At 36.0% G+C, this 23,902-nt stretch overlaps 5 protein-coding genes across 6 annotated transcripts; 4 read left to right on the top strand and 1 right to left on the bottom strand.

Annotated features, from left to right (window-relative positions):
* Window positions 1–36: 36 nt before the first annotated feature.
* LYC (lycopene cyclase) lies at window positions 37–2,022 on the top strand. Its single transcript, XM_012972611.2, has one exon. It carries the CDS (start codon window positions 375–377, stop codon window positions 1,884–1,886), a length of 1,512 nt encoding a protein of 503 aa, XP_012828065.2. The 5' UTR covers window positions 37–374; the 3' UTR covers window positions 1,887–2,022.
* Window positions 2,023–2,902: 880 nt separating this feature from the next.
* LOC105949274 (putative UDP-glucuronate:xylan alpha-glucuronosyltransferase 4) lies at window positions 2,903–5,378 on the top strand. The gene is made up of 2 exons (XM_088824406.1): window positions 2,903–3,844; window positions 4,370–5,378. The coding sequence occupies exons 1-2, from the start codon at window positions 2,995–2,997 to the stop codon at window positions 5,296–5,298; spliced, it is 1,779 nt and encodes a 592-aa protein (XP_088680532.1). The 5' UTR covers window positions 2,903–2,994; the 3' UTR covers window positions 5,299–5,378.
* An 826-nt stretch (window positions 5,379–6,204) lies between these two features.
* On the top strand, window positions 6,205–8,100 carry LOC105949324 (mitochondrial fission 1 protein A). Its single transcript, XM_012972612.2, has 5 exons — window positions 6,205–6,421; window positions 7,200–7,338; window positions 7,434–7,555; window positions 7,644–7,707; window positions 7,798–8,100. The coding sequence occupies exons 1-5, from the start codon at window positions 6,329–6,331 to the stop codon at window positions 7,881–7,883; spliced, it is 504 nt and encodes a 167-aa protein (XP_012828066.1). The 5' UTR covers window positions 6,205–6,328; the 3' UTR covers window positions 7,884–8,100.
* A 78-nt stretch (window positions 8,101–8,178) lies between these two features.
* NRPE5 (Eukaryotic rpb5 RNA polymerase subunit family protein) lies at window positions 8,179–23,496 on the bottom strand. 2 transcript variants are annotated; one of them, XM_088824379.1, is made up of 4 exons: window positions 23,089–23,496; window positions 9,172–9,348; window positions 8,542–8,655; window positions 8,179–8,432 (listed from the first exon to the last, which is right to left on the bottom strand). In XM_088824379.1, the coding sequence occupies exons 1-4, from the start codon at window positions 23,350–23,352 to the stop codon at window positions 8,307–8,309; spliced, it is 681 nt and encodes a 226-aa protein (XP_088680505.1). In that variant the 5' UTR covers window positions 23,353–23,496; the 3' UTR covers window positions 8,179–8,306. The 2 variants fall into 2 exon arrangements, with proteins under 2 accessions (XP_088680505.1, XP_088680504.1); XM_088824378.1 differs by lacking the exon at window positions 23,089–23,496 and adding an exon at window positions 10,594–11,012.
* LOC148767760 (uncharacterized) lies at window positions 14,490–15,419 on the top strand. Its single transcript, XM_088823859.1, has 3 exons — window positions 14,490–14,727; window positions 14,955–15,074; window positions 15,181–15,419. Exons 1-3 carry the CDS (start codon window positions 14,634–14,636, stop codon window positions 15,417–15,419), a joined length of 453 nt encoding a protein of 150 aa, XP_088679985.1. The 5' UTR covers window positions 14,490–14,633.
* Window positions 23,497–23,902: the final 406 nt, after the last annotated feature.

The raw sequence follows: 23,902 nt of genomic DNA, 5'->3' as shown, positions 1-23,902 counted from the left end.
GAAAAGAAAAGAAAAAAAGAAATAAAAATATAAAATCCAAAGGTTGTGGATATTGAAGAGCAAGTACACCCACAAAAAGTCCATACTAAGCTGCCGTTGAAGAGAATCCAATCCACCACAGACTATCTTCTCAGCTTGGCTCATGGTTTCTGCAATTATCTTCTCTGCCCGAATTGTATGCTTTCTTCTTCCACGTATTTCGGAGTAAGTAATAACTCTTCTTCAACTGTTTCCTCTGAGTTATTCCCCAATTCATGCTTTCATTTTCTGAATTAAGAATTTGAGAACCCACATACCATTTTTTCAAGAATTGCAAGGAATTGAATTGGGATTTTCTTGAAATTAGATATCTTTTAATTTTTTTAGAAAAAATTATGGATACCCTACTCAAAACCCACAACAAGCTGCAGTTTCTGCACCCAATTCATGGGTTTGCGGATAAAGTTAGCACCTTTACCTCTTCGAAACCCCAAACCCTAGAACCCAAGTATTCCAAGAAAACCCACATCAAATTGAACAAAGATTTCTGTTTAAAGGCAAGTTCTAGTGCCCTTTTGGAGCTTGTGCCCGAAACCAAGAAAGAAAACCTCGAATTCGATCTCCCTTTATACGACCCGTCGAAAGGTATCGTGGTTGACCTAGTTATAGTCGGTGGGGGGCCCGCCGGACTTGCGGTGGCTCAGCAAGTTTCCGCGGCGGGGCTTTCGGTTTGCTCGATCGACCCTTCCCCTAAATTGATCTGGCCTAATAATTACGGCGTGTGGGTTGACGAATTCGAGGCGATGGATTTGTTGGATTGTTTGGACACGACTTGGTCCGGTGCTATGGTCTATATCAACGAGAATTCGACCAAAGATCTCGATAGGCCTTACGGAAGGGTCAATAGGAAACAATTGAAATCGAAAATGATGCAGAAATGCATTTCCAACGGTGTCAAATTCCACCAAGCCAAGGTCGTGAAAGTAATTCACGAGGAGTATAAATCTTTGGTGATGTGTAATGACGGTGTTACCCTGCAAGCATCGGTGGTTCTCGATGCTACGGGGTTTTCGAGGTGTCTAGTGGAGTACGATAAGCCATACAATCCAGGGTACCAAGTGGCGTACGGGATTCTTGCGGAAGTCGAAGAGCACCCTTTCGATGTAAATAAAATGGTTTTCATGGATTGGAGGGACTCCCATTTGGATAGCAACAAAGAGCTTCAAGAGAGGAATAAAAAGATTCCGACTTTTCTTTACGCGATGCCCTTTTCATCGAAAAGAATATTCCTCGAAGAAACTTCACTCGTGGCTCGCCCCGGATTAAACATGAAGGAGATTCAAGAAAGAATGGCCGCTCGGTTGAATCACTTGGGTATAAAAGTGAAGAGCATCGAAGAGGACGAGTACTGTGTGATTCCGATGGGGGGCCCACTTCCCGTTTTGCCTCAAAGGGTCGTCGGAATCGGAGGTACAGCTGGCATGGTGCACCCTTCGACGGGGTATATGGTTGCGCGAACTTTAGCCGCCGCACCGATTGTGGCTAGGGCTATTGTTGAGTATCTCGGTTCCGATAGGGGCGTTTTGGGTAATGAATTGTCGGCTAGGGTTTGGAAGGATTTGTGGCCTATAGAGAGGAGAAGGCAGAGGGAGTTCTTCTGCTTCGGAATGGATATTCTTCTGAAGCTCGATTTAGATTCCACGAGGAGCTTTTTCGATGCTTTTTTCAATCTCGAGCCTCGTTACTGGCATGGATTCTTGTCTTCTCGGTTGTTTTTGCCCGAGCTGTTGCTTTTCGGGCTGTCGCTATTTTCGCATGCCTCAAATCCGATTAGGTTAGAGATTATGGCAAAGGGCACACTTCCTTTGGTGAATATGGTGAACAATTTATTACAGGATAAAGAATGATTTGATGTGGCTTTTATCATATATATATATTTATATATTTTTTTTAATAATGTTACCTTAGATGACATGTATGTATATTTACTATTTCATCCTTGTGAGCAAAATGCAATATGAATAAGGTTTCTTTTTCTTCTTACTTTGCTAGTTTACACTCAAGCAAATTTGTTTAAGTATATCTGTTGTTTGTTAAATATGCAGGGGTTGTTATTACAGGATTTTTCGTGTTAATTATTTATAGGGTTAATAGCACTTAACTCCCTGTGGTTTGAGCTTTCTGCACATGACTCCCTTTGTACTTTTAATATAAGCATATGACCTCCTATAATTTGAACTTTGTGCACAAGATCTCCTTCTACTCTTCATACAAGCACATAACTCCTCTATGATGTTCCACTTGTTCCTTATAGTATTCTACTTGTTAAATAATTATGTTCGGGAAAATTATAGTTTATACTCCTCAAGTTTGCACCGATTCACATTTGGTGCATGTTCACAAACAAACATCTTTGGTCCCTCATATTACAATAATTTAACACTTTTGATCATTTCCGTCAATTTACCATTAATTCGTCAGTTAAGGTAGTGATGGGCACAAGCTTGATTCTGTTAGTACTAACGAAAAATTGACGGACATGACTAAAATTGTTGAAATCTTGAAATATAAGGGACAAAATGCGTTTTTTATGAACACTAATGACCAAATGCGAAATCAGTGCAAACTTGAGGGATGAAAACTATATTTTTCTAAATCATGTTCATTAGGAAGATGAAATTTTCGAAAGTACAAGGGGGTTATGTGCTTTATATTAAAATATAAGGGGGTCTTGTGATACTATTGAAAGTATAAGGGGTAATAAGGGAATTGAAGGGGAGAGACGTGTGTTAAAAGGTTGTGATTGCTCAAATCAAAGAAAATAATACAATGAATCAAATAGAATATTAGGTACCAAATAATGAAATGTAACGTGCATTGCTCTCTCTACATATAATTATATTTACCAATTTTGTGGTTGACCAATGTGGTAATTTAAAGTCGTGTTACGTTGACTAGCTATATATATACATATATGTATATTCTTATCCATCAAAGAAATGTAAAACCCTAACAATGGCTTCCATATCATCCAAATGGAAGCACTTCACATTTCCCTTCATCCTTCTCTTCATCGCCCTACTATTTCTCGCGACAAACTACGTATTCTTCACCGTAAACTACACGCGACAACTCAACGAAGAGTTCCAAAACGTGTCCGCGTACCTCAGAACCCTGAGAAACCCCGAGTGGTTCGACGCCCTATCTCGCGATTTGATCCGAGAGGAAGACGAGATCGAAATCAGTTTAATGAACGCGGGCCGATTTCCATCGCATGCAAGAAGAACGGGCGCGGACGTTAAAACGGCCAGAGACAATCCGGAGTGGTTCGACTTCGTCGCGCGGAAGTTTCGCGACGAGAGGATGAATATCGGGTTGGTGAATGTGGACCCCACGTTGGACGAGGTCCGGACGAGGGCGGAGATGGTGGAGGTGCGCTTCGAGCGCGTGGGGGAGGAAGTTAAGTGGTCCGATTTAGCCCCAGAGAGGATAGACGCGAACTCGACTTGCCCGGTCATTCCTATGCCGATTTTCGAAGACTATCGGGACTTGGATGTGGTGGTTGCTAGGGTTTCGAGCTGCGGCGGCGGCGGCGGCGGCGGCGGTGGTTTGAGGGATGTTTTGAGGTTGCAAGTGAATTTGGTGGTGGCTAATTTGGTGGTTAGGAGTGGGAGGAGAGAGAATGGGGATTTGTTTGTTGTGTTTGTTGGGAATTGTAAACCGATGTGGGAGATTTTTACATGTGATGATCTTTTGTGGAAGGATGCCGAGTCTTGGATTTTCAAACCTGAGTTGACTCGGTTGCAAGATTTGGTGCTTTTGCCTGTCGGACCTTGCCAATTTGTTCCACCTGTCTCCCTTTATGGTATTTTTTTAATATTTATTTATTTGTTAATGTTTTATATTTATTGGGAGAATTTAGAAGTTTCCTTAAAATGAACAAAAAAATTAAAGTCTATTTGAGCAAATATATTAATCTTTTTATTAGATATTTAATGTTGATTTTCTTTATTATTGATACGGGAAAAATACCGTTTTGATCCCTCAAGTTTGCACTAATTTTATATTTGATCATCAATGTTCTTAAAAAACACATTTGGTCCCCATATTTCAAAAAATCAATAATCATTTCCGTCAATTTTCTATTAGTATTAACGTAATCAGGCTGGTTCCCATCGCTGCCTAATCTGATGAATTAACGATAAATTGACGGAAATAACCAAAAGTGTTAAATTATTGTAATATGAGGGACCAAATATGTTTTGTGTAAATATAGGGGACTGAATGTGGAATCCGTCCAAACTTGAGGGGTGTAAACTATAGTTTTTTCTTATTGATATTATTTCACACGTGTTTCAATAATATGCTAAAAAAGATTATGAAATTACAGGTACAGAACAATGGAGACGGCAAAACCACATAATCACCACCACCACCGCCGAAACCAACCACCACAACCACCACCACCGTCATCCTCCGCCGCCGAGAGAGGCTTACGTAACAGTACTCCACACGTCGGAAGCTTACGTGTGCGGCGCAATAGTCCTGGCCCAGAGCCTAATCCTATCAAACACGACGAAAGACCTCGTCCTCCTCGCCGACGACAACATGTCGACGGCGTCAATCTCCGGCCTCCGATCAGCCGGCTGGAAAATCAAGCGCATCGAGAGAATCCGAAGCCCTTTCTCCCGGGAGAATTCGTACAACGAGTGGAACTACAGCAAGCTCCGGATATGGCAGCTGACGGAGTACGACAAGCTGATATTCATCGACGCCGATCTGATCGTCAACAGAAACATGGACGTGTTCTTCGCCTACCCGCAGATGACGGCGGCCGGGAACTACCAGCGCCACCTCTTCAACTCGGGGCTGATGGTGGTGGAGCCGTCGCGGTGCGCGTACGACGCGCTGGTGGAGGAGATGGCGGTGGTGGAGTCGTACAACGGCGGCGACCAGGGTTTCCTGAACGAGATGTACTCGTGGTGGCACCGCCTGCCGCCGCAGATGAACTACCTGAAGGTCTTCGTCGACGTGAACGATCATCTGCGTTGGGTGGAGAAGAGTGTGTACGCCGTACATTACACCGGGTTGAAGCCGTGGAGGTGTCCCGACGAGGCGCGTGACTGTAACTGGGATTGGCCGGAGTTTCGGAGGTACGCGAGTAACACGGCGCATATGATGTGGTGGCGCGTGCATAATACCTTGCCGGAGAATCTGAGAGATTTCTGCATAGTACGGGATATATATAATGGAGAGGAGAATGGTGGTGGTGGTGCTTCTTCTCCGGCGGGTCAACCCGTTATGAATTACACGGGTTGATTTGTCCCATGTGAAAACTCACACTTTGTTATTTGCATATTATATATTTTAGATGCATTAATTATACTTTTTCTTTTTAATTTTATTCCTCTTAAATTTTCTCAAACAATAAATATTGCATTTAAATTATTTTACGGTAACAGTCAAATCATATTTACTTATTTATTTTATTTTTAAAATAAAATCGCGTTTGTTAAAATTTTCAAATAATTTTCCTTAGCAAAATTTAAAATTAATCATTCCTCAAAAAAAAAAAATTTGACTGTTGCAGTAAAAATAATATATTTACCAAAAAAATAAATAAATATTACTTAATCTTTCAAAATTTACTTATAACATATATTTTCCTAACAACTTCAACATGATTCGACTGCTGCAATATATTATATCTCATTCCGAAATATAAATAAATATTATTTTTAATCTCAAATTCTTCTCTCAAAATATATTTTCCCAAAATAAAACAAAATAAGTTCGAAAATACTGCAAAACACAAAACTTACCCAATTCTATATTGATTTTATGCCATAGCCCTCTTTAGTCTCACTCTCATGTATATTCTTCTCTCTCTCTCTCTCTACAATTAACAATCAAGAAGTAAATTTGATATTAAAAAAAATAATTTTTTTTTTATGGAATTAACACTTAAAAATAATGCAATAACTTGTAAATTACACGATAACTGCAATTTGAATTCGAAAAATAACTTGTATACAAAATATTGACAAGAGAATTCAAATTCGATTAATTTAACAACCAATTATTTTGCTCAATCAACTATACCACTCTTTGTCGGCATTTTACGTATTTGAAATGTACAATAATTTTGAGTAGGAAATGAAATATAATATAATAAATATAAATGTAATTAATATATAAAATCTAAAAATAAATAAAGTTTAATTCCCAAAAGCGAAATTTGCAAAACTTAAGCCCGAAGAAAATTGGCAAGGGCAAAAAAGACCTACTACCCCCTCTTCTTGATCTGTTTCTTCTTCATTTTGTCTACCGAAGAAAAATACCAACGGAAATGGAGGCTAAGATGAATCAATTCTTCGAGTCTGTCACTAATTTCTTCGGCGGTGGAGACCACGTGCCTTGGTCTACCCCTGATGTTATCCTCGTATGCATATCTCTTTCCCACCATACTTTTTTTTTTCCTTATTTTAATTCCTCGTGGTTTCGTCTTTTATTTTGTTTTCTGTATAAATTGCAATAATCAACAAGAATATGATTGCTTGTTTTTGTTGAAATGGGTTTTCAGTTTCTATTGTAAAGAGTGGAGTTATTTTTGTGTGTGCCTGAAAGGTGTTTGATGAAATGTCTGATATGGTTGGTTGATGTCTATTGTGAAAGGAAATTGGGGGTTATGAGGATCAAGGGTTGTAAATTGGGGTTGGAGTTCTATTGGCCCTGTTGTACTGTTTCTTGATTGATTTTGGGTTTGTTAGATTTTCTATTTGGGTAATTCGACTCTACGAAAGGTTTTGATTTGTATTACCTTTTTATGATTTTTGGAGACCGTATATGAATGAGATTGAGGTACTCGGTAACAGATATAGATGGTTAAGTCGACTATTTCATGAATATTTTGGATAAGAGATTCGAAGTTCTTGGAGGGTTATAAAGTTTTCGTTTCTTGAATTTCACTGGAAAGTTATGTCAGTTGTTGTTACATCGGATGCCGTGGCAAATAATTAGCAGCTCGATTATTTTGTCGAACTGATTTGAAACCGGGGCATTGTATTAACTATTAAGTAAGCTCTACCATTGTAGAATTAGTAATTCGGAGTAGATAAAAGAAAACTCGGTTCAGTGCTAAAATTAGTAATTAGGTTACCATTGTATGTTCTTTCTATTAATATATTGTGCCGTGTATTTTATATTTTATTATATTACAGGGATGCGAGAGAGAAGTTGCAGAGGCTAGAAAAGACGAATCTGCAGATCGAACAAATGAAAGTATTATGCGATTGTCGTGGGCCCTTGTTCATTCTAGACAGCAGGAAGATATGCAACGAGGGATAGCCATGCTTGAAGGTCAAATATTTCATTTCTTTTATTTTATTTTTTTCATTAGTGCATCGGACTTTTTATTTACGTTTTATTTATGTATTATATGATTTTACTGGCAGCTTCACTAACGAACACTAATAGCCCATTGCAAAAGAGAGAGAAGCTTTATCTGCTCGCCGTCGGATATTACAGGGTCGGGAATTATTCGAAGAGTATGCAGCTTCTTGATCAGTGCTTGGAGGTTCGTCGTCTTTTTTTTTTTTTTTTTTTTTTTTTGTAGTGTTAAAAATCTTATTACATTGATCTGAAAATTGCTATGTTATATATAGATTGCGCCTGATTGGAGACAAGCTCTGTCTTTGAAGAAAACTGTCGAAGATCGAGTTACTAAAGGTAATAACAAAAAAATTGGAGTCTTGGACATTTACGATTATGACCTTATTTTGGCAAATTTTTTTAATTGTGTTTTAATGTGGTGTGCAGATGGTGTTATTGGAATTGGAATAACTGCTACTGCTGTGGGACTTATAGCTGGTGGAATAGCAGCGGCGTTGGCTCGCAAGAACTGATTATTTTATATGCTTTCTTTTTTTTAAAGAAACAAACGCGCCCTTGCCCTTATATGAATAAATATTTGCCCGGAACATTAATTAGTCGAAAAAATGTTTGGTTTTATTGATGATTTGTGTTGGATTATTTTTGTTTAGTACCAGGTGGATAATGTTAAACTTTGTAAGTGATTGAGGTTGTTCTTGTATGACTATGTTGTATAGCTATTTTTGGAAATTCTGATTAGGGTTCGAAATCGAATAGCTCCAATTCGAACTAGTTCGATTATATTTTGAAAAAAAAAAAAAAAAAACGTAACCACAAAAATCCGATGGATAAATTGTTCATTAGAAATAGTCAGAAATTAAAACATCTAGTCAGAATTGCAGAAAGCATTGCCTACAAAAGTACAAATACATTGAAGTTACATGCAATAAAAGAAATCACCAAACGCATCGATAAGTCACATGTAACTGAGTTAACTCGCCACCGTATGTCACCTTAACAACCTGCCCTTTCTCCATCCCGTAATAACGAGCTATTGCATCTTTCTGCAGCATCCGCGGAAGCTGAAAAAAAATAATATAAAAATATAAACAATCGAACCCGAAATGTGAATTTAAACGATCGGAATAAACTTTTCGATAATATAAAAAACTTCATGAAAGATTAATTAACCTGCTTTTCATCTATGCTGTACTTCTTCAGTAGATTCTGTTTCTCTTCGTTAGTCAGCACTTGGTGTTTTGGCTTCATCTCGTGCTTAGTTACATTCACCAGCAAATCCGCAATCTAAAACATTCAATAATTAGTAACTCAATTTATTTTTATTTTATTTTTAGGGTAAATTACAACCACCCCATGAGGTATGGTCGAATTACGAAAACACCCCTCATGTTTGGATAACTGCATCTACCCTTCAGCTGTGAATCTTCTTACATCTCCACCCTTATGGTGTCAAATTCAACATAATCATCTGTGGAATGTTCTCTAGTTTGTACTCGTTTTGTGCAAAAATACAGTTTTTAATACACCACAATCTGATATATACAAGCCAAAAAACACATCTTATAATCATCTCGTTTCAAAATGTGGAGCTCGAATGAGATAAAATGGGTACAAAATTGAGAAGATTCCATATAATCTAGTAGATTCCACTAAATTTAAAACCGCAAGGGTGGACGTGTAAGAACATTTATAGTTGAGGGGTGGTTGTAATTACCGAAACATGAGGGGGTTTTTCGTCATTTGACCATACTTCAGGGTGGTTGTAATTTACACTATATTTTAAATAGAAGAAAGAGTAACCTGGAAAATTTCGACTTTGAAGGAGAAAAGCTCGACGGCTTTCAAGGCCTGACTGGTCATTTTATTTTGGACGACTAATATAAGTCCACTTAGGCTGTCTTTGTTAACTATCTGAGCTGCAATCGCACGTATGTTATTTACTTTCACTATCCCCGGACCACTGAATAGAACTAGAACCTGCATTTCCAAATTTTAGCACGTTGCCAAATTCAAATATACGTTAGATTTCGCAGAACTATTATCCAACGCAAAAAACTATAGACCATACTAATAAATAAATAAATAAATAAATAAATCGTTAAGAAAATTACAGAAACGTAAACTTTAATGAACCAATATGTTTGTTACGAAAAATAAATGCGCCTTTTAAATTTTCTTTAAAAAGAAAATTCATAATTATTCAATAGACGAAAATTTACTCGGGTGCTTAGGTAATGACTAATGAGACTGTCTCGTTAAATTGCTACTAAAGTTACGATCATCTCTCTCTCTCACTTTCTTGAGGGCGGATAAATGTATAAAGTATTTGCATTTTTCTTTTACAACGTCGTATTTGAGTTACTATTGGAAACTTCATCTATCGATGTAATGACTTGATTGAATTGGAAAGTTACTCAAACATAATTAATTATATGGATTTAATAAATAACAAGGCCGAACGAGAAAAGTAATGAAATAATTTCTGAAAGGTGAGTTTCTACTCTGCATGCTGGAACAAACCAGAGCAACGAAAGGCGAGCGTTAGCTCTTTCACACACCCACACAGAGAAGAACATACAATGTATCAAAGCATTATCACACACACACACACACACACACACACACACACACACACATATATAGATGTAGCTCTCTCTCTCTCTCTCTCTCTCTCTCTCTCTCTCTCTCTCTCTCTCTCTCTCTCTCTCTCTCTCTCTCTCTCTCTCACACACACACACACAGCACAATGTATCAAAGCATTATCACACACACACACACACAGCACAATGTATCAAAGCATTGTCTCATACACACACAGAGAGAGAGAGAGAGAGAGAGAGAGAGAGAGAGAGAGAGTACAATGGATCAAAGCATTAGCACACACACACACACACAGATGTAGCTCACATACACACACAGAGAGAGCACAATGTATCAAAGCATTATCTCACACACACACACACACACACACACACACACACACACGCGCGCACACACAAACACACAGAGAGAAGAAAGTACAATGTATCAAAGCAGCATCTCAATTGAAGCCACTAACAGTACTTCCACCTCAGCACCTCAAAAAAAAATTATCCTCCTCACAGCAAATGAGTAGGTTCGAAATGAAACCACCCCCAAAAAGAACCAGAAAAGGACCAAAAAACAAATATCAGAAAATAAAAGGGGGTGGGGGGCAATTAAATAAAATAGAAGGATCGTGACCTTAACAGAAGGATCGTCCTTGTGAAGAGAAGAAACCCTCAATTCGTCAACCTCGGGAATCTGGCCATGCTTATTCCTAAATTCCTCAAGCGAAACCTCAATTTCACAACTGGGCACCGCGAATCCACGATCCTTCAGCATTTCCAGCACCGTTCTTCGCGCCAAATAGTACCTATGGCTCTCTACGCTTCCCTTATCCAACAAACTTTTCAGGCAGAAATTCTCCCCGCTCTTTTCACCCTCCGCCGCTGCTTCTCTCTTCATTTTTTCTTGATTTTCTTTTTTCTCTCTCTTCTTCTTCTTCTTGTCTAGATTCTTCTCTGGGTTTTTCTCCGCCCCTTTTTCTGACCAAAATTTTAGTGGGTTTTCATCTCAAGAAAGGGTACTGTTTTCTTGCAGGAGTACGTGGGGGCTCTGCTAATTTTAATTTTGTTTTTTTAATTGCTTTTTAGGGGTCTCTAGGGTTACCGGTGGGTGATGTTTGGGTCGTGTTCTATTACCATTTTGCCCTTTATTATTATTTATTATTATTATTATTTATTAGACACTTGAGCTTAATTAATTGGAATGTAATAATAATCTTTAGAAAATCCATATAATATATAAAGGGAGAATACACAATTGAAGTTTTAACATCTTCAATTTTGATCCCAAATATTTTCATCTCTTTTACTTGTGAACTTCTTTCCATAATTATTATTGCATTCCAATTTATCACTATAAAACATTGTTTTAATATATAGAATGTCATTAAACTTTATTTTAAATTATGAAACAATTTATCCACTTTAGGAATTTCATGTTTTTTGTATTTTTTGCCAACCATGAAAAATATTTTTAAAATACCAATTGTTATTAAAATAATTTATATTAATGGAAACGTCGTAAATTTAATACTTACTTAAATATAAATATTATTAAATTCAATTTATTATGCAAGTTTTATTTAATTATTATTTTTCATTAATTTAAATTATTTTATCATATGTGATTAAAATATACGGAGAATGTTGTTATTAAAATAATTTAAATTAATGGAAAACATCGTAATTAAAATAGTAAATTTAATAGTTACTTAAATATACATATTATTAAATTCAATTTATTATGCAAATTTTATTTAATTATTATTTTATTTATTTAATTATATTACTTTGCAAATTTTAATATAATACTTATTTCAATGGAAAAAATAAAATGCTTATTTTAATGGAAAAACTATACATCGTAATAGAATGCTTATTTAATTATATTGTTTTGTAATAAGTATATTTATTACGTATTAAAAAAATCTAATCTATCTACATAATCTTTTTTTTTTTTTTGAGTAAATCTATCTACATAATCAATAATGGGAAAATTCACAATCAAAAAATGTCATCTTCCATTTTGACCCCATTTATTTTCTTTATTTGACTTTGGTTCACTTTCCTTTTACACCATCCCATGCACAATAATCTTATTTTGAATTATTTATTCTATAAGTTTCATTTCATATAAATAATTAACTAAAGATTATATCTACATACCTTATATAATAAACTACTTACATTTTTATCACGTAAATTAATTGCATATAAGGTATATAAATACAATTGCATATTTATATACCATATAAATTAATATATGCAATTAATTTGAATTAATTTGAATTCAAATGACTAAATAATCTTTATCTACATACCTTATATAATCAATTATTAACATTCTCACATTTACATACCTTTTGATTTTTCAATAAGCGGTAATTTGAATTAATTCCCCTACAAATGAGGTATAATGATTTCTTTCCATTTTTTCCATTTATATTGTCCTTAATTATTTAGATTGTCCAAATCGTTTGAATTTTTATAATTGAAATTGCACAATTAGTGTTACAATTTCTTTCTTAATTAAATGATATATTTTCCTTATACAACATATTCAAACAAACTATATAATGTCATATTGGCTTCACTCATTTTCTTCATCCTATTTATTCAAAACTTCATATTGCTATGCTTATAAAACCAATTATACATTGTTACCTTTTTTTACCAAATTCAACACAAGTTATAAAACCCCGACCATTTCCATCACACTCATCACATTCACCCAACAAATTACACAAGTAAGTTTAATTTTTTTTTGGGCCTATTAATTGTTTTCGTATGCTTTATGTTTATTCATTTTTTTTTATAATCATTTTTTATTAATGGTATTCAATTAATTACCTAAATTAATTGGTCATATATTAGTGGGTTATTATATTTTCGATTTTTCATCCCTATTAGTGGGTCATATATATGCCTAAATTAAAATAATATATATTTGCTCAATTATATGGGATGGTTGCAAATTAGGTAATTCCGTTTTATTTAAGCTAACTAATTAATTTTGTTTGATTATTTTTAAGTGTATATATGAATATTTACAATTTGGTGTTAGTTAATTGATGAGTATCTTTTTTCAATATTTAACTATGTAGAATGCAATCTTTATTTGATGAAATAAAATAATAGTGTTCAAATAAAAAAAATAAGATTAGGAATGAGTATATATGTATGTATAATATCACTCGATTATTATTATACTTTCCATTAGTATACATATCTAGAATTATATATATTTTCCATAGTAATTAAATTAAGAATCTTAATTTACAGTTTTAATTATATATTTAAGCACCGCACTAATCTTTGTTTTTTTTTTCTTTCTACATACGCATGCTACTATCAAAACTTGATCAAATAATGATTATCACAGTTGGTTAGGCACAAAACTGAATAGTTCATAATTAATTGAACTGTCGACGCATCAGAAGTATACGAATATATATAGGTCAGTTTTATACAAATTCATTTTTTGTTGGATTTGATGGTTGTTTTAATTAATTGTTGTGTGTTTGCAAAGTTAAGAACAATTTAAATAATATACAATCAATACCATGTCTTTCTTGGTCAAAATCATTGGCATATCATGCGATTTACTTGCTATGTCTTTTCAATATTTTGATGGAAGAACCAGTTTATGTTTATCATCAGAATTTAATATACACATTTTTTTCTGTTATACCAATGTTGGCATCTAATTGTAATCTGAATGCATCATCGTATCCTTTCTAGATGGACGATACAGCGAAATCACCGAATTCACAGAATACATCCATTCTCTATGATGTACCTATTGGTAAGACTTTAATAAATAATACAAATTTAATTATTTTCGTTCATATGATAATAATCTATAAAATATATTTTACTTCTCATTTCATATGTACATTTGTTTAACTGTATAATCAGTATATTATTCGGAAAAATAACTTTAATTAACATTTATTTTTGTCAATTTCTTACTGTATTAGATGATTTTTTTTTCAATACACGTTCGTTTTTATTCTTTTTTTTATGTATTTAGAATATTCATCACAACCGGTTGACAAAAAAGTTGCACAACCTAAGCTCAAGATCAACACCGACAGTCCGCGATTTTCGCCAAATGTAGTTGTTGGTAACGTTTTACAATAAAATAGCCTATCTTTTCATATTTCACAATACTTATTATACGTTTTAATACATATGTTATTGGTTGACTACAACCGTTGATTTTCCACACTTAAGATTTGTAGTTCTATTATGAATCTTATGTAGTAATTTCTTTCAGGTACCTTTAATGCTAAGAGATCATCAATATTAAGGAAAAAGATTGCTTTTGGGTATAATGATTTATCAAGCAATACGTCAGAAAGTAAGAATTGTACTATTTATTATATATATAAAATAACAATATAATTGTATAAGTGTTCGCATAATTTCAACTTCTACGAATGTATTGTTGTCAACAATTCGAATGTGCTGCCTGCTCAACAATACTCCATGAAAGAGAATTGGCACCCAAGAGTGCGGAATACTCGCGAAGTGACTAATGGTGTGCATGCTACACTACTACTTAACATTATAGTTTGGTATATTTACTTATTGTTAATGTGTACTGTCAAATAATCTCTTATATATTGTCAACACACTTTAGACCACCTTGATAATGGAAAGGGAAAAAATATCATGGACGAAGCCATAAAACCGCAAGATGCTTCATTTTATGGAATGAGTGGTGTTCATAAGCGATCCGCTTGCGTTCTTACAGACATAACGAATGGTTAGTTATTAACCTCATCTGACATTTAAATACCACCATTTACATTTATATGACGTTTGAACTTTAAAGTAACGATTCAACTGTACGAATAGAATAATAATTTTATTTGACATCATGTTCGAAATAGACCTTCTCTTAACCAACATGAACACGTTTAAATTATATAGATTGTATATATATGTTTTACCTATATTGAACTAAATATTTAACATGTTTAATTTTTGCAGTTAATCAAGAAACGGTACAACAAGTTCCTTCTGAAAAAAGGAAATTGCTACATGATGCTTTTAATACACGACGTGTTGTTCGGACGCAATCGAGTTGGATTCTCAGTGATGTTTCAAATGGTGAGTTAATGACTTATACTTAATATTTCAAATAAGTTTGCTTTTCATATATTTTACAATTTTTATATTAAATTTCCTTACAATTGATTATATTTTCACCCAAAAGGAGAAAAACAAGCAATTGAAAAGGGAAAGGGAATTATCATCGAACACGGAACATCGCATGAAGACGCATTTCATGGAATCCGCGGTTTTCAAACTCCATTGAGCTGCATTATATCGGACATACTTAATGGTAATAATGCACTCAATAACCTTTACGACTGGCATGCACACACGCTACATAATTCGTTATTGTTTAATGACATTTTAAACATCAACTACCATGAAATTAGACCATATTAAATACTTCATTATTTTACCATTGTTTTAAAATAATAATAATAGAAAAGGCTAACATTTAAAGAAAAAATTACATATACAAAATGATAATTTATAAATTGAAATTATTTTTTTTTTCTATTGTTCCATCTTATTAACAAAATAGGAAATTCAAGTCATCAAAAGTATGTACAAAACCTACAAACGGATGAGGTGCAGGGATTATATGTTGCAAACGTACAATTGGCACATGCGACGTTTCGTGGAAAAACTATCATTGGAACCCCGTCGAGTACAACTAGAAAAATCCAATTTCCTATATATAAACCAAATGTTGTAGAATCTTCAACAACCGACAAGCTAAATCGTGCAATATTAGCGAAACAAAATATCCATACTACCGTCGACGGCACGTTACCCTATGAAGGTGATTTCGTTAATTAATATTTCTTATACCATCAAAACATAAAATTAAAGAACGTTTTTTTATTAAATGTTTTAACTTTTAATTTTATCCCGGGACAGATACTAACCGGCACTCTTATGATCCTAAATCGGGAACGTATGACATCCCGGTTAACTCTCTAAATTCATTCTACGAAACCACAAGAAGGTGATTTATTATTTTTTTTTGATATGCACGTTCGTGATTACATTATGTAGTTAATATTATTATTTTTTTAAGTAATGCAATATATATATATATATATATATATATATATATATATATATATATATATATATATATATATATATATATATATATATATATATATATATATATATATATATATATATATATATATGTGTGTGTGTGTGTGTGTGTACAGGCATGGAAAGAGAATTTCAAGGAGTAAAAAAAGGATACAATCGGTTGCACGTGGATTAAGTATGGATAATACACCAACTATACTAGAAGACGAGGAATCTCAAACATTACGAGATGTCACATCGGACAGTGGATGTAACTACTATTTTTTTTTAAATAACACGCGGTTTGCCAAATACATTGTTATAATATACAATAACCAATTTCAGTGAATGATAAAAAAATATTTTTATTGACAGATTCTGAGTATGTTTCCAACGACGACAATAGCGATGATTCAGCTGATTATGAAGGTAATAACTTTTTTTTTAATCTTTAAACGTTATATTATTATTATTATTATTTAGTCTTTCAAATTTATGGATTATTGTAATTTGCCATTATCGTATTTGATTCGATGTTACGCTATACCAGATTACGACGATCTGGGAGATCAGTCGTATGAATGTCAATCGTGTGGTGCAATGATGTGGTACGCTGAGCGCCTTGATAAGCACAGGAACACATCGAGACCCGAGTTTTCTCTGTGTTGTCAGAAAGATAAAGTACAACTGCCTTATATGAAAAATGCCCCACCTACTCTTTCCAATTTATTTTTCGGTACGGATAGGCAGAGCAAACATTTTCAGGACAATATTCGTTCTTACAACATGATGTTTGCTTTCACATCACTTGGCGGAAAGGTCCAAACATCTATTAATACGGATGCTGGACCATACACATTTTTACTTAAAGGTCAGAATTACCACCTGTTGGGTAGTATGTTACCAGAGGAAGGTGCACGACCTAAATTCGCACAACTTTACATCTTCGATACGGAGAATGAAGTCCGCAATAAAATTGATGATGTCAGGTAAAATTATTTTCATTTTTCGTGCACCCATTTACAATACATATGAAGTATTTCGAGGCGAGTGCAATTCTTTAATCATTTTTTATTGTAGGTCTGGAAATGGCTCAAACAACCTTGATACTCAAATTGTTGCATCCTTGAAGGATATGATCGACGAGAACAACGTCCTTGCTCAGTCGTATAGAGCTGCCCGTGATCGATTTTCGAGAGAAGGCCTGCAAGGTGTTAAGCTAAAGCTGGTTAAGAGTCGTAGCACCGATGGGAGGACTTACAATCTCCCTAATGCGAGTGAGAGTTGGAGATTTTGACACGGAAGAGGGTGTTAGAGACATTGTGGTTGAGACTCAGTCCAAGAAGTTGCAACGCATTAGTGAACTGCACCCATTGTACCTGCCGTTCCAGTATCCGCTCATATTTCCTTACGGGGAAGATGGATATAGAGAGAATATTGACTTGAGAGACTCTTTTCGAGGTAACAGTGGAAAACGAAAGAACTTAACCATGCGAGAATACTTTGCTTACCGTTTCCAAAAAAGAAGCATCGACAGTCCAGTACTGCTGAATTCAAAAAAGTTGTTCCAACAGCTTGGAGTGGACGCGTATTCTATGATTGAGTCGCAAAGGTTGAATTTTATTAGGCACAACCAGGACCAGTTGCGTGTGGACATGTACAAAGGCATTGAAGAACGTTTTTTCAAAGGGGACACTGAGGGAAAATCAGTTGGAAAAGGCATAATTCTGCCAGGTTCTTTCATTCCTGGACCTCGGTACATGTTCAATAATTTTGTCGACGCACTTCAAATTTGTAACTCGACTGGTTTTCCATCATTGTTCATAACTATTACATGCAACCCACAATGGCCTGAAATACAAAAGGTCCTCAATGATACAAGTCTCAGACCGGAGGATCGCCCTGATATTCTATGTCGCGTATTCAAAATGAAGTTGGACAGTTTGATGACGGATTTCAAGAAGTGACATATATTCGGACGAATTAGAGCACGTAAGTCATGAACTCTTTTTAATAAATTACGTTGCGAGTAAATTCATTACATCAAGTATCGTATTAAAGTATGCATATTAATTTACGTAATTTACGTAATTATTTTTATACGCAGATGTGTGTACTATAGAATTTCAGAAACGTGGTCTGCCTCATGCACATATATTGTTGTGGTTGGATAACGATGCCAAACCTAAGTGCTCCGCCGACACCGACAGGATGATCTGTGCGGAAATTCCAGACAAAAAAACCGACAGAAAGATGTACAACTTGGTTGAGAAATACATGATACACGGCCCGTGCGGCCATGCGAATTTGAATTCACCTTGCATGAAGGATGGTGTTTGTACGAAGAGGTTTCCAAAAAAGTTTGTACAGCGAACCGAGGCCGACCCAGATGGTTACCCGGTATATAGGAGAAGGGATGATGGAAGAACGGTTAGGAAGAAGAATACTATTCTTGATAATGGAGTTGTGGTTCCCTACAACCGTGTGTTATTGAGTAAATACCGAGCCCACATCAATATTGAGTTGTGCAACCAGAGCAAGTCAATAAAGTATTTGTTCAAGTACGTCAACAAGGGACACGATCGTGTCACGGCAACATTTTTCCAACCTCCATCTACGGACGTTGATCCTGCTGTTCGTGATGAAATCAAAATGTATTATGACTGCAGATATTTGTCTGCGTGCGAGGCAATGTGGAGGATATTTGCATTTGAGATACATTACCGAGATCCACCCGTCATTAGATTGAGTTTCCATCTCCCCGACAATCAACCGTTGGTATTCAATGAGAACCAATCATTAAAGAGTGTCTTGGAAAGGCCAACCGCGAGGCAAACCATGTTCTTGGCGTGGTTCAAGGCGAACAAGACCTACCCACCAGCTAGGGACTTACGGTACGCAGAGTTTCCCCAACATTATGTGTACAAGGATGATTCTTGGGTGTGGGTGCCAAGAAAGAAGAGGTTTGCCATTGGAAGAGTCACCAATGTGCCCCCGACAAAGGGAGAAGACTTTTATCTTAGATTGTTGCTCAACGTCCAAAGAGGGTGCAAAAGTTACGAGGACATCAGAACGGTGGGTGGCAATGTTTACGCAACGTTTAGGGATGCGTGCTATATTTTGGGGTTGTTGGAAGATGACCCTGCAATTAGAGAGGCATATGGTTGGGCAAACGGACACTTCCTCAGATTGCTGTTCGCTGTTATGTTGCTTTCTAATAGTTTGAGCAGACCGGAACATGTTTGGGAGAAATGTTGGTCCAATTTGTCTGATGATATTACATACAAGCACCAGAAACGTCATAATAATCCAGGTATCGATTAGTTTTGTGGTATTTTACAAATTTTTGTTCAAGTTCTTATTTGTCCGGAACACATTTGTCTTACTATCTATACCTTTGTAGATTTGACTCTATCGGATGATAGTTTGAAGAACTAAGCGTTGATAGAAATCGAGAAGATCCTACAGAGCAACGGCAAGAGCTTGCGGAATTTTGACTCTATGCTGATGCCACTAGATTCGTCGATAAATGACACGGAGAACCGATTAGTGCTCGATGAGTTGGACTACGATGTATTTGCGATGGCTGAAGAACTGAAACGATATCTTTCTTCTATCACAGATGAGCAGAGAAGGGTCTACGATGCCATCATGGATGTTGTGTCGAAGAATTGTGGCGGGATGTACTTCCTCTACGGTCACGGAGGTACCGGAAAGACATTTATATGGAGAACGTTGTCCGATGCTGTCCGTTCGAAGGGGGAAATAGTTCTTAATGTTGCTTCGAGACGCATAGCATCGTTGCTGCTTCCCGGTGGCCGGACCGCTCATTCTAGATTTGGACTCCCCATCATTGTGCACGATGGTTCCACCTGCAACATTACACAGCAGAGTCCACAAGCAGAATTGCTTATAAAGGCGAGGCTCATTATATGGGACGAGGCACCGATGATGCATAGATATTGTTTCGAAGCGCTTGACAAGACCTTGCGGTCTATCACGCATGTTCCCAAACCATTCGGTGGCAAGGTTGTCGTTCTTGGCGGAGACTTTAGACAGATTTTACCTGTTGTACTGAAGGCATCAAGGCAGGACATTGTTCACGCTACGATCAACTCATCTCAGCTTTGGGAAGAATGTAAGGTTCTTAAGTTGCATACGAATATGAGGCTTCAATCAAGTTCTAATCCATCGGAAGTTGAAGAAGTAAAGGAGTTTGCTGATTGGATACTGAGTATCGGTAATGGGGAGGCGGGAGAGCAAAATGATGGTGAAGCGTCTGTTGAGATTCCCGAGGACATGCTAATTCCCGATTCCGAAGATCCATTATTGGAGTTGTTGCAGTTTGTATATCCGGATTTGTTGAGTAACATATCAAATCCCGATTACTTCCAAGGGAGGGCGGTGTTTGCGCCGACTAATGACTGCGTTGAGTTTGTCAACGAATACTTATGTTCCCTCCTTCCCGGCGAAGAGAAGTTGTACCTCAGTGCGGATAGTATGTGCAAGGATGAGATGAGTTCGGAAGAGAATGCTCAAATTTATACGACCGAATTCCTCAACACCGTGTCTTGCTCCGGTCTCCCTTCACATAGGCTGAAACTCAAGGAAAATGTTCTTGTTATGCTCATACGAAACATCGACCAGGCGAGAGGCCTTTGCAATGGAACCAGACTTCAAGTTGTTAGAATGGGAACTCATGTTCTTAGCTGCAAGGTTCTATCCGGCAAAAATACCGGTGATGTTGTTTTCATTCCTCGGATGACGTTGGTCCCGTCGAACTCTACTCTGCCAATTAAGTTCCAGAGGCGACAATTTCCACTGATGATTTCCTTTGCAATGACCATCAACAAGAGTCAGGGTCAAACACTTTCCCACGTTGGTTTGTATCTACCCAGACCTGTATTCAGCCACGGTCAGTTGTACGTTGCACTCTCGAGAGTCAAGAGTAGATCTGGCATAAAGATCCTAATCAAGTCCGAATCCGGTGGGTTGTCGAGTTCAACTAGCAACGTTGTTTACAAAGAAGTATTTCAGCGCATATGAAGGTACGTATATGTCGTAAATTATCGTCTATTTATATTATTATAACGATATTTAGTCTTATTAATGTGTGTATATCCTCTTTATGTTTAGGTATGTTTGCACGTGATTTTGTATTTCTAGCATATTCGCTGCATTCGCATTTGGTAAGTAATGTAATGTAAATATTATTTTACGCATTATTATCATTGTTGTTTCATAAAGAATGCATTGAACTCAATTCATGCGAAGTACGTAAATTTTGCAGGTTATCTACTATGTACTGTTAGATTTAAGCGGACCAACGAGGTGGTGCAGTGCGTTTGATTCCATTACTTCAATTAGTTCTAGCATTCTCATATGGAAGACATGTTGAATGGAATATTTTATGCATTATGTTATAAACAAATATTATGTTGCTTGGACCAAATATTTTTGTTTAACAACATATTTGCTTATATTAATTTTATATTTATTTTGAAATATTTTTCTTTACGATCCTAAATTGTTCAATAGTAAATTTGTTCTCGAAGGTGTTCACCGTGCATCGCACGGGTGAAATACTAGTTAAAATAAAATTTGCAATGAAAACATTTCCTAATTATTTTGCTCCCAAGTTCTCACCCGAGTTTCAAATTAGTCCACGTATTTGCAAATTCACTTCAATTTAACCCCTCAAATCATTCATAATCGTACCGACACCCCCATCATCCAACACCCAAAAATGTAATTACATTTACAATTAAAACTTTGCTGTAATAAAACCAGATTAACTGATGGCTTGAACAGAACAGAAACATCAATAGAGGGAAACCTAATTCATGGTTTCATGGTCTTTTGGTGCTGCTAAAGAAGGGTGACTTACAAATTAAGAACAATTTTATCGAAGAACCGTCGTTTACATTAGTAAAATATTACGATTTATGATTCAAATTGTACGATTCAATTCATTTCGATGTGGACCCTTCTCAATTCAAATTGTTCAATAAATCATAAAATTTTGAAAAAATATAGCGATTTACGATTCGATTCATTAAAGAAACAGACTCAATTCAACATACTTGACAAATTATCATAATTTTAAAAAAAATCGTACGATTTATATAGTCGCTGCGTACAAATGCAGTTGCTACGAACTCGAATTAATGAAATAATTATATGGATTGAATAAATAACAAGGGCGAACGAGAAAAAGTAATGAAATAATTTCTGAAAGGTGAGTTTCTACGCTGCATGATGGAACAAGAACAAACCATAGCAACGATAGGCGAGCGTTAGCTCTTTCACACACCCACACACACACACACAGAAGAACGTACAATGTATCAGCATTAACACACACACACACACACACACACACACAGCACAATGTATCAAAGCATTATCTCACACACACACACACAGAGCACAATGTATCAAAGCATTATCACACACACAGCACAATGTATCAAAGCATTGTCACACACACACACACAGAGCACAATGTATCAAAGCATTATCACACACACAGCACAATGTATCAAAGCATTGTCACACACACACACACACACACACACACACACACACACACACACACAGAGAGAGCAATGCATCAAAGCATTATCACATACACACGGAGAGAGAGATAGAAACTACAATGTATCAAAGCATTAGTACATACACACAGAAAAATGTAGCTCTCTCTCTCTCTCTCTCTCTCTCTCTCTCTCTCTCTCTCTCTCTCTCTCTCTCTCTCTCTCTCTCACACACACACACAGACAGATAAGAAAGTACAATGTATCAAAGCTGTGGCTCAATTGAAGCCACTAACAGTACTTCCACCTCACCACCTCAAAAAAAAATTATCCTCCTCACAGCAAATGAGTAGGTTCGAAATGAAACCACCCCCAAAAAGAACCAGAAAAGGACCAAAAAACAAATATCAGAAAATAAAAGGGGGTGGGGGGCAATTAAATAAAATAGAAGGATCGTGAGCCACCTTAATAGAAGGATCGTCCTTGTGAAGAGAAGAAACCCTCAATTCGTCAACCTCGGGAATCTGGCCATGCTTATTCCTAAATTCCTCAAGCGAAACCTCAATTTCACAACTGGGCACCGCGAATCCACGATCCTTCAGCATTTCCAGCACCGTTCTTCGCGCCAAATAGTACCTATGGCTCTCTACGCTTCCCTTATCCAACAAACTTTTCAGGCAGAAATTCTCCCCGCTCTTTTCACCCTCCGCCGCTGCTTCTCTCTTCATTTTTTCTTGATTTTCTTTTTTCTCTCTCTTCTTCTTCTTCTTGTCTAGATTCTTCTCTGGGTTTTCTCCGCCCCTTTTTCTGACCAAAATTTTAGTGGGTTTTCGTCTGAAGAAAGGGTACTGTTTTCTTGCAGGAGTACGTGGGGGCTCTGCTAATTTTAATTTTGCTTTTTTAATTGCTTTATGGGGGTCTCTAGGGTTACCGATGGGTGATGCTTGGGCCGTGTTCTATTACCATTTTGCCCTTTATTATTATTTTTAGTATTATCTTTATACAATTTAAAATAAAACCAAATGAAATGCTGGCTTGAACAGAGTAGAAACATCAATAGATGGAAACCTAATTCATGGTTTCATGGTCTTTTTGTGCTGCTAAGGATGGGTGACTTGACAAAATCAAGAACCGGTTTATCGAAGAACCATCGATTAAAATATTAAATCATTAAAATTGTACGATTCAATTCAATTCGATTTGAACCCTTCTTGATTCAAATTTTGTTGAATAATTCGTAAAATTTTGGAAAAAAATCTAAACGATTTATGATTCGAT

This window comes from Erythranthe guttata, chromosome 10 (assembly GCF_056151865.1).
Source record: "Erythranthe guttata isolate IM_541 chromosome 10, IM_541, whole genome shotgun sequence".
Taxonomy (NCBI): Eukaryota; Viridiplantae; Streptophyta; class Magnoliopsida; order Lamiales; family Phrymaceae; genus Erythranthe; species Erythranthe guttata.
This window is presented reverse-complemented; position numbering and strand designations above follow the sequence as displayed.

Coding starts and splice junctions, on each gene's coding strand:
- LYC (XM_012972611.2), top strand. CDS start 375: ATGGATACCCTACTCAAAACCCACAACAAGCTGCAGTTTCTGCACCCA.
- LOC105949274 (XM_088824406.1), top strand. CDS start 2,995: ATGGCTTCCATATCATCCAAATGGAAGCACTTCACATTTCCCTTCATC. Junction 3,845..4,369: donor TCCACCTGTCTCCCTTTATG/GTATTTTTTTAA, acceptor ATGAAATTACAG/GTACAGAACAATGGAGACGG.
- LOC105949324 (XM_012972612.2), top strand. CDS start 6,329: ATGGAGGCTAAGATGAATCAATTCTTCGAGTCTGTCACTAATTTCTTC. Junction 6,422..7,199: donor CTACCCCTGATGTTATCCTC/GTATGCATATCT, acceptor ATTATATTACAG/GGATGCGAGAGAGAAGTTGC. Junction 7,339..7,433: donor AGGGATAGCCATGCTTGAAG/GTCAAATATTTC, acceptor TTTTACTGGCAG/CTTCACTAACGAACACTAAT.
- LOC148767760 (XM_088823859.1), top strand. CDS start 14,634: ATGGACGAAGCCATAAAACCGCAAGATGCTTCATTTTATGGAATGAGT. Junction 14,728..14,954: donor TCTTACAGACATAACGAATG/GTTAGTTATTAA, acceptor TAATTTTTGCAG/TTAATCAAGAAACGGTACAA. Junction 15,075..15,180: donor TCTCAGTGATGTTTCAAATG/GTGAGTTAATGA, acceptor TTCACCCAAAAG/GAGAAAAACAAGCAATTGAA.
- NRPE5 (XM_088824379.1), bottom strand. CDS start 23,352: ATGAAGAGAGAAGCAGCGGCGGAGGGTGAAAAGAGCGGGGAGAATTTC. Junction 9,349..23,088: donor AGGACGATCCTTCTATTAAG/GTGGCTCACGAT, acceptor TTGGAAATGCAG/GTTCTAGTTCTATTCAGTGG. Junction 8,656..9,171: donor TCAAAGTCGAAATTTTCCAG/GTTACTCTTTCT, acceptor TGAATGTTTTAG/ATTGCGGATTTGCTGGTGAA.